Genomic DNA, 13,234 nt, shown 5'->3' on the forward strand with positions numbered 1-13,234 from the left:
GTCCTTGCTGTTTGAAACCCAGAACTGTTCAGAGGATATGTGTCATCTTTACCAAAGTCATATTCTGCTTCATCTGATTTAGATGACTTAAACTTGACATTTACATAGATATCAAGCAGATATAGAGAAGATAAGTCATTCATATAGACTATGAGGACACCATGCAATTAAATATTGATCGAGAGCAGATTTATTAGTTTATTTGACATGCCGAGAGCAATGTGTTCAGAGATTAATTCTCTTTCAGAAAAGCTTGTAAAGAGAATTTGTAACAAGATGTATTGGTTTAAACTTAGCTTCCATTGAGCATACAGAACCATTGATAGGCATCTAAGCCATTTCAACTGAACTAAAGCATACTCAAAACTCCTGCAAAATATGAAAACCCAGAGAAATTGCTTTTTTCTTAACCAAACAGTCCTTGATATGCAAATACTTAAAAGAGAGATAGACTGGATGCAGCATAAAACTCCTAAACTTTTAGGCCTACTTATTCTGAGGATATGTGTAGATCATGTAAAGCTAAACAAAGTTAGCAACAGTGGCAATTAACTTTCTTATAGTATGAGTTGGCAACAATTAATGAATAATGAATGGCACAGAGACATGCATCCCATCAATCCTGAGGCCGGGCTCATTAATCTTATTTTGCCTAGATTTTTTAATGAAGAGATTCACCAGATATCTAAGCAGTACCGAATCATTTTAAGGTCTTGCAGTCATAAAATTCAGATCACCATAACCATAGACCATACGAACCCAAAAGAAGGACAATATTTCTTGATTTGGGTCCCATTGCAGCTCTTGATAACTAGAAAATAGATCTCCAAAATGGATGTCCAATCCTTTCTCAAATAACGAAATTTAAATCCAACAGAAACACGCATAGAAAGAACAGTACAAGAGCATAATGCATTACCTCGTTGCTTCAAGCCGGTCGGTCGACGCAGGTCTCCGGACAGGAGGGATACTGTTCGATCGAGTCTTGAGGGCTGCTCGGACGACGCTGGAGAGGAGGGAGGAGGAGGAGATCCTCGGGCGGAGGTGAAGCTAGAGGATCAGTAAAAAAAAGAAAAAAACACCCACGAACACACAAACAAGAGGAGGCGGAGAAGGAGGAGAACAAGCGAGAAGGAGGGAGCGGAGGGAGGAGGAGAAAAATACCTCGGGCGGAGGGGGTTGGGGTCGGTCGGTCAGCGCCGGAGAGGAGGGAGGAGGAGAGGAGGTTAGAGTCGGACAGCCGGCACCAGAGAGGAGGAAGACGGAAGGCTAGGGCACGCCGGAGAGGAGCAAGACGGAAGCTAGGGCAGCGCCGCGGCCGGAGAGGAGAAATAAAGGCCGAATAAGGGCTTGATCGGGGTCGGGCGCTGAGTTAAGAGGTGTCCTCGCCTTTGACGATGCTTATACGCGTCGTCTAGAATCGACGCTTATATGCGTCGTGTTAGGCCGACACTTATAACTGTCGTTGTAAGTCGGGAAAAACAATAACGCGTAAAAGCGTCGTCCTAGATCCAGTTCCCACGCTTTCCAGGATCGTGTTCAATTGGGGACTATGACGATGCTTTTAAGCATCGTTGATTCTTTTAAATTGCCGATGTTCATTATAAGCGTCGGCAAAATTTGGCGTGGGAGATAAATTTACTGATGCTTTTTCCTAGCGTCGGCTTTGCTTCTTTTTCTTGTTGTGACATCAGTCAGCTTACAATATATATAACACAGGAAAGAACATTACATCTGAGACAAGTGGGCGGATCATACGCGATGGATTACATTCATGCACCATTTATTCAGAATAACATCAAACGCTGCTCCTAGATAGCAGCGGTGCCATTCAATTTTTCATAGTAGCCGATGATGGCGTAGATGGTCTCGATGAGGGTGGGAACTGACAGAGCGATACCGGCAACAAACGAGATGCTCAGCCATACATTGGAGCAATAACGTTGCTTCGCATCGGCATACATTTGGCGCCACTTGCTGTCGCAACAACGATTCACCTCCTCGTATACCCTAGCCAAGTAACCCGGCGTCTTATAATGATCGATCACATAATGTAATTGCCTGAAGAGAGCGACCACCTCCGCAGAGCTGGTCAATCTGTGCTCCAACACCCCACTATTTTCAAGCAGCTCCACGTCTTCTTCTCTCTGCACGATGTGATCCAAGAATGCGACGTAGGCTGTGACGTACGAGTCCAGGGTGCCAAGAGGCTGCTCAAAGCTGATTAGATTATGGAGGAGAATATTGGTATGGTCCTCGACGCGCAATGCCGGCATCTGGATATCTCCAGATTTGCGCGTCGTTACGTCGAGTACAATTTCTGGCTCCATTTCTTTCACCTTAAAATTCACCGCAGACTTTCGTTGGAGCTCCGTTGCGCTGGGGAGAGATCGCGGTGGATCGATAAATGGAAGAATATCTCCAAGCAAGCTTCCACCAGGATGCACCGGTGGCTCCAAATACATGTGGTACAAATCAAGCAGATGATCAACCTTCCCTTTTTCTGGGTCTTTCGAACTGTTCCTTCCTAAATCGAGAAAATCAAAAAAATCGAGAGCATCTTTTCTGATTGAACCGTTGCCTTCATTGCCTCCATTTCGCTTCTTTTCTTTTGGGCAAATATCATTTTTCATCTTGAAAACATCCTCAAGGATAAAGAAAGGGATTTGGTTGTTGAGCAACAGCAAGTCAGTCTTGACAAGCTCCGATGCCCGCACTATATCACGTTGTGCCCATGGTAGAGCGGGTAAGCCCACCAGCATAGGGACTACCTTGGCAAGACCATAATTAAATGAAAGCGCAAACAAGATGAAGCAGCTATCAAGCATTAACATCTCCAAAAAACTTTGGGAATCCATGCCGAAGTTATAGGCCCTGTTTGGGGGAGCTTTTGGAGGGTTAAAAAGTACTTTCTGACCCTCCAAAAGTACTTTTAGATAAAAAATGGTGTTTTGTAAAATTTTCGGAAAACTGTTTCAGCTTTTGCGGGAAGCTCAACTCCCTTCCGCGTCCGCGGTTTCATCCATCCGCAATATCCCAGCAATTTTCCAGATCCCGCGATGCATGCCAAGCAATTGCGATCCAACCGCACGTTCACCTCCTCCGGATTCGAGATCCTCTGCATCCTTCCATTCCCAGCCGTCCGTGATGTTTCCTGCCGATCTCAGCAATCCCGTTTCATCCTCCCACATCCTACGGCTAGCTGGGATGCGCCTCACGAGCACGTTCCGAGCCGAATCACAGCAAACGGAATTTAGGGAGATTCATTTGATTGGTTAAGGAGGAGAGTGGGATATATAGGAGCCCTCTCGGCGGGTGGGGGCTCTCATTCGAAAAAAAAAAAAAACAGAGAAGGGAAGAAAGAGAGAAACAGGGGATGCCCTGTTTCCGAAAAGAAAAAGAAAAAAAAAAGAGTAGAGGAACAGGGGAGATTTTCATGTTGATGGCCGGCTAATCCCTTTGGTCAAGGGTGATGGGAGAACCCTTGACTTGTTACTTTCTTGAAGTAAACTCTGAACTTTGGTTTTAATTGGTTTACATCTTTTCATATGTTCTGATTCTCTTATATTTATTTATTAGATAGATTCAACATGTTTTATATTTATTGATGCATGGATCGCTCTGATATTTGATTTGTCGTAGACATAACTGGCACGATGAATGCTTAGACATTGGGTTCATGTATTCAAACGATATATTCCATGATTAGAACTATTTTATTTATTTGATTCTTGATCGAGAATCGCCGAGTTTATTTGTTGAAAGTAGTATTATCAAGGGGGATTCCGGATCCCTAACCAACTTTATTTTATTGAACTTTGTTTAATCACCTATTATTCTCTGCTTTTAATTCCTAAGAATCAACTGAAAATTACATCTGAAATTACGATAATAATACATATACCGTTCCCTGAGGATTCGACCTCGGACTTCCGAGTTTTACTACTTGCGCAATTCTCCTGCACTTGGAAGAGCAGTTTTGCGAACGCATCACACTCCAAGCCTTTGGCATGGCAGGCGATTCTCCTTCTCGGGCCATTCTCGACCTGAAGAGGTCGGTTGGTATACCGAGCCTTCGGCGTGGAGGTCGGTTTTCCTACTCGGGCCATTCTTGACCTGAAGAGGTCGGCACTCTGAGCCTTCGGCACAACGATCGATTCTCCTACTTGGACTATTCTCGACCTGATGAGGCCGGTCGGCATGCCAAGCCTTTGGTGCGGCAGTCGGTTCTCCTGCTCAGGCCATTCTCGACTGAAAGAGGTTGGTTAGCACGTCAAGCCTTCGGCGCAGCAGACAGCTCTCCTACTCGGGCCATTCTCGATCAGAAGAGGTTGGCTGGCACTCCAAAAGTTCGGCGCAGCGGGCAGTTCTCTTGCTCCGGCCATTCTCGACCAGAAGAGGTTGGCTGGCACTCCAAGAGTTCGGTGTGGTGGACAGTTCTCTTGCTCAGACCATTTTCGATCTGAAGGGGTTGGTTGGCACGCCAAGTGCATAGCTGCCAGTTCTCCTGCTTGGGTTATTTTCGACATGAAGAGGTTGATTGGCACGCCGACCCTTTAAAGAGGCGATCGATTCTCCTGTTCAGGCCATTCTCAACTTGAAGAAGTCGATTGACTCGCCGAGCCTTCGGTGCAATGACTAATTCTCCTACTCAAACCATTAACAACTTGAAGAGGTTGGTTGACTCATCGGGCCTTTGGCGCAGCGGCTGATTCTCCTGCTTGGGTCATTATCGACCTGAAGAGGTCAATTGACTTGCTGCGCCTTCAGTGCAGAGGCTGATTCTCCTGCTCAGGCTATTATCAACCTGCGGTTGACTCGCCGAGCTTCGGTGCGGTGGCCGGTTCTCCTGCTTAGGCCATTATCGACCTAAAGAGGTCGGTTGACTCGTTGAGCCTTCAGCATGGCGGCCATTCTTTTCATCTCGGGAGTATGCTCCCCGATGCATCTCTAGGGTTAGCTCCTAGAGAAAATTCAAGTGGGCTAGGTCTTAAGGAGGCCAGTGCCTCCTTTCATATCCAGAGGATGCTCCCGGAGACATCCCTTGGGGTTGGCTCCTAGAGAAAATTTGAGTAGGTTTGGTTTTGAGGAGGCCCTAGGCATCCTCGGGGTGTTCCAAATCGAATTCAAGTTTTATGGTCGTCCAATTTGAAAAACAAACAAAACGAGAGAATATTGGCAATAAGTTCGGACGTCAATGAACAGTACTAATGATAGGTACGAAGGTTGCCGTAGCTCCAAGCCCGCGGAATTGGGGCACCATCGAGGTTCCTGTCTTGTACGCCAAAGGCCTCCAGTTTTTGGGTTCCGAGATCCAGTACTGAGCGCCTCATACTTAATTTCGTTACTCGAGGTGGAGAATTTGTACCAGATGGTGCATTCTGTGATTACTCCGCTAGAGCTAGTAAGCGTGGGATCAACCCTGCTGCCTCTCGGACTCAATGACCCATCTATGCGCATGACTTGTGGCCCCTCTATAGTCTTCTTATTGAGGGGTTCGGTCACTCGAGGCACTGCCGACGATGACTAGGTTGGTCAGATTCCGGTCGGGCTGACTCCGGTTGCACTACGCCTGCTGTAGGCTCTGGACTGCCACAGTCAACACCTGCACCTATTGAGCAAGCAGATCGAACTGCTCCTTATCTACAAGCATGGCGGGCCGTTCCGGTGGAGTGGGTTTGGAGATCTACAACGACTCTCGGGAGATTAGGGTTCTCCTTAGCTAGCGACTTCTCGATTGGAGCTAAGGTCGTTTTCCTCGGTTCAGGTTGGGAGCGATCAATCTGGCCTAAGGTCGAGGTGTCCCATATTAAAAATTAGCATAATATAATAGTATTAATTAGCTGTAAATTATGCTAGTGGGCTAACCAAGTGAAACGGTGCTTAGAGGACCATTAGTTGTTGTAAGATAAGGACACGGCTCAGGAAATCTCTCTCTCTCTCTCTCTCTCTCTCTCTCGCTCCCCAAGGCACAGGGCAAACTAGTTAAAACTGGCAAAACTTACCTAACAGGTGGCTCGGGACTCGACAATGCACGTGGGCTGGGGGGAGGCGGGGAGCGCCTGAACTTCAGTCAACACAAAGCGTCACATCACCATGGTAATCGAATGTGCTCACCACCAATCGACGGATTTACCGATTGCCATCCAGCACACTCCCATCTGCGTGCAGCCGAGGAGATTGGTGGGGTTGTGCTCGGACCCTCCTGAAAGAACATGCCAGTTGGAGAGAGAGGAGTGAGAGAGAGCCGCATCAATAGTCATGCGGTCTTGTGGGGATTTCCTCAAACGGGTGTCGGGAGGCTCAGATGGCCGACATCAGTGCTAAGGAGAGGGAGACGGGGGAGCGTGGGAGGTCCGGGGGGTTGGGGCGCCAGCCCATTCGGGCCGATTCGAAGGGTGTGTCATGGGCGGCGGTGGCTTGGGGTTCGGCGAATCAAGGTCGATGGACACGCCACCAGATCTCGGAGCGGGAGCTGGGAGCCCTAAAGAGTTGCTTCACGGAAGTCCTGGAGGTCCCTGAGGAGAGGCTGGAGATGACCAGAAAGGAGTGGCGGAGCACCTCTATTTTTATGCAAAGTATGGGGCGGAAGGTTCCGGCGGAGTGGGTTGGGCGGGAGCTGAGAAGGATGGGGAACCTGGACTATAATGTCGAGGTCGTTACAATGGCTGATGACGTTTTGGCGGTCCGCTTCGCCTGCGAGGAGGATCGGGAGGCAATGCTGGTGAGGGGGCCATGTTTAGTGGCCGGCCAACTTCTCACAATGGAACGGTGGAAGCCAAACTTCATCACCGGCTCCGGTGGTGCTGGACGGGTGGCAGCTTGGCTCCGCCTCCCACGACTGCCGCTGGATTTCTGGGCTAAGGAGACATTGATCCAGATTGCAGCGACGGCCGGGAAACCTTTGGCATTGGACGCAGCCACCGATCAAGGGAGGAAGAGGGGGTTTGCACGGGTGAAAGTGGAGCTCGATATAAGAGCTCCTTTAAAGCCGGGGATATTCATGAAGGAAGCTAAGGAGGGATTAGAGAGGAAGATCTGGCAGGAGTTTGTATACGAAAACTTACCCGTCTACTGCTACAGATGCGGCCGAATCGTTCATGGGGAGGCGGCTTGTGAGTTTTCTTCCCCGGCGACGGTTGGAATGGAGGCGGAAACTGGTAGTAGTGCTCGGTGTCCAGACACTGGGAAGACGTCAAGGGAAGCAGAGGATCCTTTGATCTACGGCCCTTGGCTCTCCATGAGCTGGAACGAGGGCATCGGAGCTCCGAAAGGGGGGAAAGGGAAGATGAAGCAGACAGGGGCGAGCACCAGTGTGGGCTCGGCTCCAGCGACGTCTGCGGCGGGTCCGAGCGAGGGTGATGGGGGGTCGCGGCTGCCCGTTTCACCGCAGGATTTGGAAGGTTGGCAAAAGCCAACCAAGGTGGCCAGGCGGAAGTCGCCGGAGAAGTTGGCTCTGGGCGGCTCGTCTGTGGAGATGGACAGAGGCCTGAGTCAACCAGGTGAGCAGGTCGATCCTAGTAGTGAATCGGTGAGGGGACCCGGTGAGGGGAATCGGCCGCCTTCACTGGGCCAGGTGGACCTGGGTAGGGCTAGGCCGGGCCCAAGTCCGCTTAAAAGGGCCCGGAGCCCGTCTAAGGTCTACCGGGCTTTGCCAGCGGTTGGGCCAAATTGGGGAGCCGGGACGCCATCTGTGACCGGCCCGAATGCAGCACCGAGAGGGGACTCCCCCCCCCCCGGGGAGATGGGTTCCGCGCGGCCGGCGGTGGCCGCCGGCGCAGCAAGAGTTCGCCGCCACCCCTTGCGGCAGCGGACACGGCCACGATGAGGCATGCAGAGGAAGGAGGTGGCCAGCGGCCTGGGGAGAACACACCTTCTCGGTGGGGGCTGGCCCGAGCGACGTCGGTAGCGGCGGAACTGCTAGCGGCGGTGATCGGTGAGCCGGCGGGAGCTGAAGCTGGACCGTCGGTTCAGGTGGGAGTCGGGGAAGCCGGCGAACAGGTGGAGGTCACTCGATCCAGTGAGGTAGGGTCCATGGCCATGGGGATTTCAGTGGAAAGGGAGGAAGACTACTCGTGCCATTTGGCACGCCAACACGGTGACACGAATGGTGCTGGGAGCTCCCTTTCCTCCGATGCTCAGGTGGGAAGCAGGGTCTGCAGCCCAAGTATGGAGGAGAAGGCACACTGTGGTGCTGGTAATGGGAAAGAAAACAGGGTGAAGTCAATGGAAACTGCGTGCCAAATGGCACAGGGGTACAGGGGGTCACACCATCAAGCTGTGCAACAGCTGTTGGCCACTGCTAAGGGTGTGATGCTGAGTGACTTGGAGAAGGGAGGAGCAGTGCTGTGTAGTAAGGAATTGGAGTTGGAACCAAGATGCGGTAGCGGCCCGGGGGAGGTGGGTTGTGCCGACGCACCATGTGCACCATGAGAGCCCTCCTTTGGAATTGTCGGGGTGCCGGTAAGCCCTCCTTTATCCCGGCTTTTCACAGGTTGGTGCAACAGCACAAACCTGAAATTTGTGTTTTGTTCGAGACCCGGCTCTTCCGGGCAAAGCCTTCAGAAGGCTCGTGCGGCAATTCCGAGGTCTTGGGGTTTTTATGTAGTGAAATCTCAAGGACTGTCCGGAGGTATTATTATGACTTGGGCACAGGGTGACTACCAAATTGATGTTTTCAATGTCGGTAAACAGGAGGTCATCTTAGTGATATCGGAGGATAATCGGAGCCCGTGGGTTCTAGCAGCTGTGTATGCCAGTACAGATTATAGAGTGCGGAGGCGGTTGTGGGCGAAGGTGAAAGTGAATCCTAGGTTCTTCGGTGTTTAGCATGCTGAATTTTTTTTTTTTTGAAAACCATGGCTGAACCTGATCGGGTTGCCTACGTACCCCTTCATAAGGGGGATCAAGCCATACGTAGTTCTTTTTAAGTTTTAAAACGCAGCGGAAAAACCGAATCAAACAATTTAATTCATGCATGCTTACAAGATCAAATCTAGAAATCAGCACATTAAGAACACATAGGATTATGCCGGAATCGTTTAAACAATTATGCTAAAACTTTTATGCATGATTAACTATCAGATCTGAAACTTAAGAACTCTATTCCAATTAATCTCCGAATATCCATCGAATGGATTCTGGAGATATCTCCGTGAGGAGCCCCAAAAGAGGGTAAAACCTCGGGGAATTGGACCTAGACCTTGACACCATAATAAATGATTAATGCTAGATTAATACCTTTTATGATGGATGAAAGTTGTGAATCTGATTCTTGACTTCGCAGCCACGCACACGAATGGCCTCTACGAGAAGTACACGCGAAGTCCTGAAGGATCTTCTTCCGCAACAGTGCTAGCAGCTGCAGAACACTTGAAAGCTGAAATCTGCCCGCCGGAATTCAATCAACTCTTGATCAATCGTCTTGAAGCAGATAGAGATGAGGTTTGTAAGGAAAGTAGAGGACTCAGATCTGATCTTGAATCTTCTAGATATTCACCCTGAAAACCCTATCTAAAATGGAGAAGAAGAGGAGGAGGAGGCGGGTGAGGAAGAAGGCTGCAATGGATGTGTTTTTGGTGCCCATGTTTGACCCCTTTTAATGGCCTCCGAATTTTCATTCAAAATTCGAAATTTATTTTCAGAAAACCTCTTTTAGTTGGCACATGCAAAGGAATAGGAACAACCCAAATCAGATCTCAACCAAATCTGATTTAAATTCAAATTTTAAACACATGTGCAAGAGGGAAGGAATTTGAAATCCATGCGGCAAGGTAAAACACTTCATAATTTCGAAATCACCTCTTGAAATTCGAATTTAATCCATTCAAAAACTCAGACGCCACCTTGGCTGATGTTTTGAGTGATTAAAATCATTTAACACATTGCTTAATGTTTGAATTTAAATTCAAATAACAAACAATGTCGCCATGTGTCAAGCAATGGGTCCATGTGCCATGCAATAATTTTGGTTTATTTAAAATTCATGAAATCCAATTCCATGTCACCAATAATTGCCACATCATCTGAGCCTAATCCCCTTGGGTTGCACCTAATCAAATTTGGTCAAATCCGAATTAAAACAAAGCAATTTGGTTGAACCCAATCTAATCAGGTCAGACCCTGATTGAGCTCAAATTGAATCCAATTCAATTTTGGCTCATGCAAACTCAATCAAATTGAATTATTACTTTGTGTTGGACCTAATTCAATTAGGTCAATCCCCAATTAAGAACAAATTAATTTAAAATTAATTTGATCAGCTTAAGTCCTTTTTGGTTCTGACCTAATCCAATCAGGTCAAAACCCTGATTGAGCCCAAACTTAAATCCAATTCAATTTGGCTCATCCTTAGCACAATTACTCAATCAAATTGAGTTTATTAGTAATTTAATTACTAATTAATCCTTCAATAATTACTTTAATTATTTTATAAGATAATTTGTCAATCAAATTGACCAAATTACTCCTGAATGATTCTTAATCATTCATCAGCTTTCTTGATCAATCAGGAATCTTCTATGCGTGTGACCTCATAGGTTCGAACCTAAGCCGGTAGTATAGGAACAATTTTCTACACTAATCGATGTGACCATCTAGCAATGGTACCCGACGTCCGGATAGGTCGAATATATGCGAAGCAAATATTCTGGAACCCTGAACTATGGTTACTGTATAATTCAATCCCTTTGACTCCTAATGCCAGGATGACTTAGAGCTCACTGTCAACCCTATAATTAGTACATCCATTATGTGATTAACTTTAGATATCCCGTGACTCCTCACTGGGATTACCCTGGCCAAGGTTTTGCTAAATTAATCACAAGACATTATCTCCTGTTTTCAGGAGGGGTCAATTCCATCTTGACTCACAACTAACTACGCAAGTACTTGACTGCACCCAGTGACCTTCCGTCACTGAATTAGAAATTCAGGTAGTCCGGTACCAAAGTACAGTGAGTTGCTTGCTAGTTGATAGTCAACTTTAAAGACCACGCAATAGCACGTATCTGGTAGGATAGTGATTACGGGTATCGATCCACAAGGATTGGGGTACAGTTGTTTTTCTTTAAAAATAAAAATATTTGAAAAAGAGAATTTGTGAAGACTATTAAACTAAGCAATTTAATAAGAAATGCAATTAAAATGTTCAGTTTGGGAGTACCTAGGGCAAGGAATTCACCACTAACATCGGAACAAGGATTAATTATATTTTAATTTATTCTTGGATAAATATGCAAATTGGCTACAAGCCTAATAAGCATTTAAATAGAAATTCACAAAAGTAATTTAGAAATAATCCATCTTTAGTTAGCATGAAATGTCTACCCTAATCTAAGGTGGCAGCACATCGCATCTTCCTTAAGCATGGACTATCTTATATTTACCTAGTGATCATGAAGAACAATTGTATAAACGTCATATTTAAAATCACAGAAATTAAATATGAGATGAAATAAAATATTCATTAGAAGCAAAATAAGGTTTATACAACTCCAAGAATAGAAATCAAAATATAAAACCCGTGTCCCTTTGTTAGGGCTGCATCCAGCCCTAGAGAAGAAATCAGCCCTGCATATAGTTGTGGACGATAGCAGCAGCACGAAGAGCTTCCATCTTCTTCCTCCCTTCCTTTTCTGATTCCTTCCTCCCTTCCTCCTCTGCTTATTTTTTTATTTCTCTGGTATTCCCTCCTGAGAAGAGATCGGTGGGAGAAGAAGGAAGAAAGGGAGCAGTCCCCTCCCCCGGTGGGGAAGAGGAGGAATGCCCTCGTTTGATCAGAAGTCCTCCCTTATATAGGCAGCCTATCTCTCTCTCTCTCTCTTCCTTGTGGCTCTTCCGAACGGGTGGATAAGGTTGTGGAAGTTCGAGTTGATCCGGACGTTGGGAGAGGCTGAGAACAATCTGGAACGCTGGTGATCAGAGAAGCTCTCGGTGGATTTATCCGGCTCTGTTTCGAAACAGAAGATTCCATGGAGCTCGGGATGCACTTGGGATGTTGATCCACTCAGAGCAGGGGAGACTGTTTCTCCTCGCAAACGGCAGTCTGATCTTTGGTTGAGCAGCTAAGAACGGAAGAACGGCTGAGAGGATCTTGGAGAAGGTTGGGAGGATGCGGAGAAGATCTCGGCTGGATGGTTGAGGGGTAATCCGGAAGCAGAGGAGATGAAGATGAATCGTGGGGTTGCTAGGATTTTACGGAATGACTGGACCGTGAACGGGATGAAGCTGGGAGATTCGGGGAAGAGGATGAGGCTGAATCGCGGAAGAAAAGGGAGTCATGAAGTTAAGAGTATCTCGGCTGAGAGGAGATGCTCTGGATGCTGATGGATTCGGAAGAGGAAATCTGGGAGGCAGTTGAGAGCTCATCCGGAAGATGCTGGGATGAATCCGGATGGAAACAGGGGATGCTAGGAAGAAGAAGCTCGATCGCAGATGATTCGGGAGGATATGGCTCACAGCTGAGATGCAGACCGGATCAACATGGACGTGAAACAATGGCTGGGTCGTTGGGAGATTAAGCCGGAAGATGGGATTTTGAAACAGGGGATTCTGTTTGTGGACGTGATCCGTGGAGGCTTGCACGGATGGAGCTGATCTGTGGGATAAGAATGGGTTACGAACAGCATGTAAACGGAATGGGGTTATTCCAAAACGAGAGGAAATCTGGGAGTTCGGAAGAAGATTGTGACTTGGTTCGTGGACGTGGAAGGAATCCGAAAGAAGAGCTCTTCCGTGATGCTTAATCTGCAGACACGGGATGGGTAGCTTGGGACTTTGTTAACGGCTGGGATCAGGGGGGTGGTGTTCTCGGTTGAGAGAGATGGGATCAAACTAGAAGAGGAGGACGCGGAGGGGACACGGAAGCTTGCTTTGCTGTGAAGAAGTAGTTCTGAAGCAAGGGATAAGGATGCAAGGTTGTTCCGCTAGGAGGATGAAGTCGAATCATGGGATGATTGCGGTTGAGCAGCTGAACGATGGATGCGATCATGGACGGGAAAAATACGCTGGGGAGGATGACGTGGGTGCGAGATAAATGGTTGAAATAACTTGCGGTTGGAGTTGTGGTACATGAAGCATGGGAGAAGAATGTGAACTAGGGATAGCCATGTGTTGAAGAGGAAATTGAGAAGATCTGATTCACGGGGTGCGTGTCACTCGGGTTCAGGGGTCATCCCAGATGAATTTGATTCAACCTGCATACATTAGATGGACCAATATAATCAAGCAAAAA

The 13,234-nt window shown here is 47.5% G+C and overlaps 1 protein-coding gene across 1 annotated transcript; it reads right to left on the reverse strand.

Moving 5' to 3' along the window:
• Positions 1 to 1,811: 1,811 nt before the first annotated feature.
• On the reverse strand, positions 1,812 to 2,865 carry LOC120108532 (UPF0481 protein At3g47200-like). Its single transcript, XM_039122161.1, has one exon. It carries the CDS (start codon positions 2,856 to 2,858, stop codon positions 1,812 to 1,814), a length of 1,047 nt encoding a protein of 348 aa, XP_038978089.1. The 5' UTR covers positions 2,859 to 2,865.
• Between the last annotated feature and the right edge of the window lie 10,369 nt (positions 2,866 to 13,234).

The sequence above is a fragment of the Phoenix dactylifera genome, unplaced genomic scaffold, assembly GCF_009389715.1.
Source record: "Phoenix dactylifera cultivar Barhee BC4 unplaced genomic scaffold, palm_55x_up_171113_PBpolish2nd_filt_p 001383F, whole genome shotgun sequence".
NCBI classification, from domain to species: domain Eukaryota; kingdom Viridiplantae; phylum Streptophyta; class Magnoliopsida; order Arecales; family Arecaceae; genus Phoenix; species Phoenix dactylifera.

Excerpts from the sequence above, each read along its gene's own strand:
- LOC120108532 (XM_039122161.1), bottom strand. The coding sequence starts at position 2,858 with ATGGATTCCCAAAGTTTTTTGGAGATGTTAATGCTTGATAGCTGCTTC.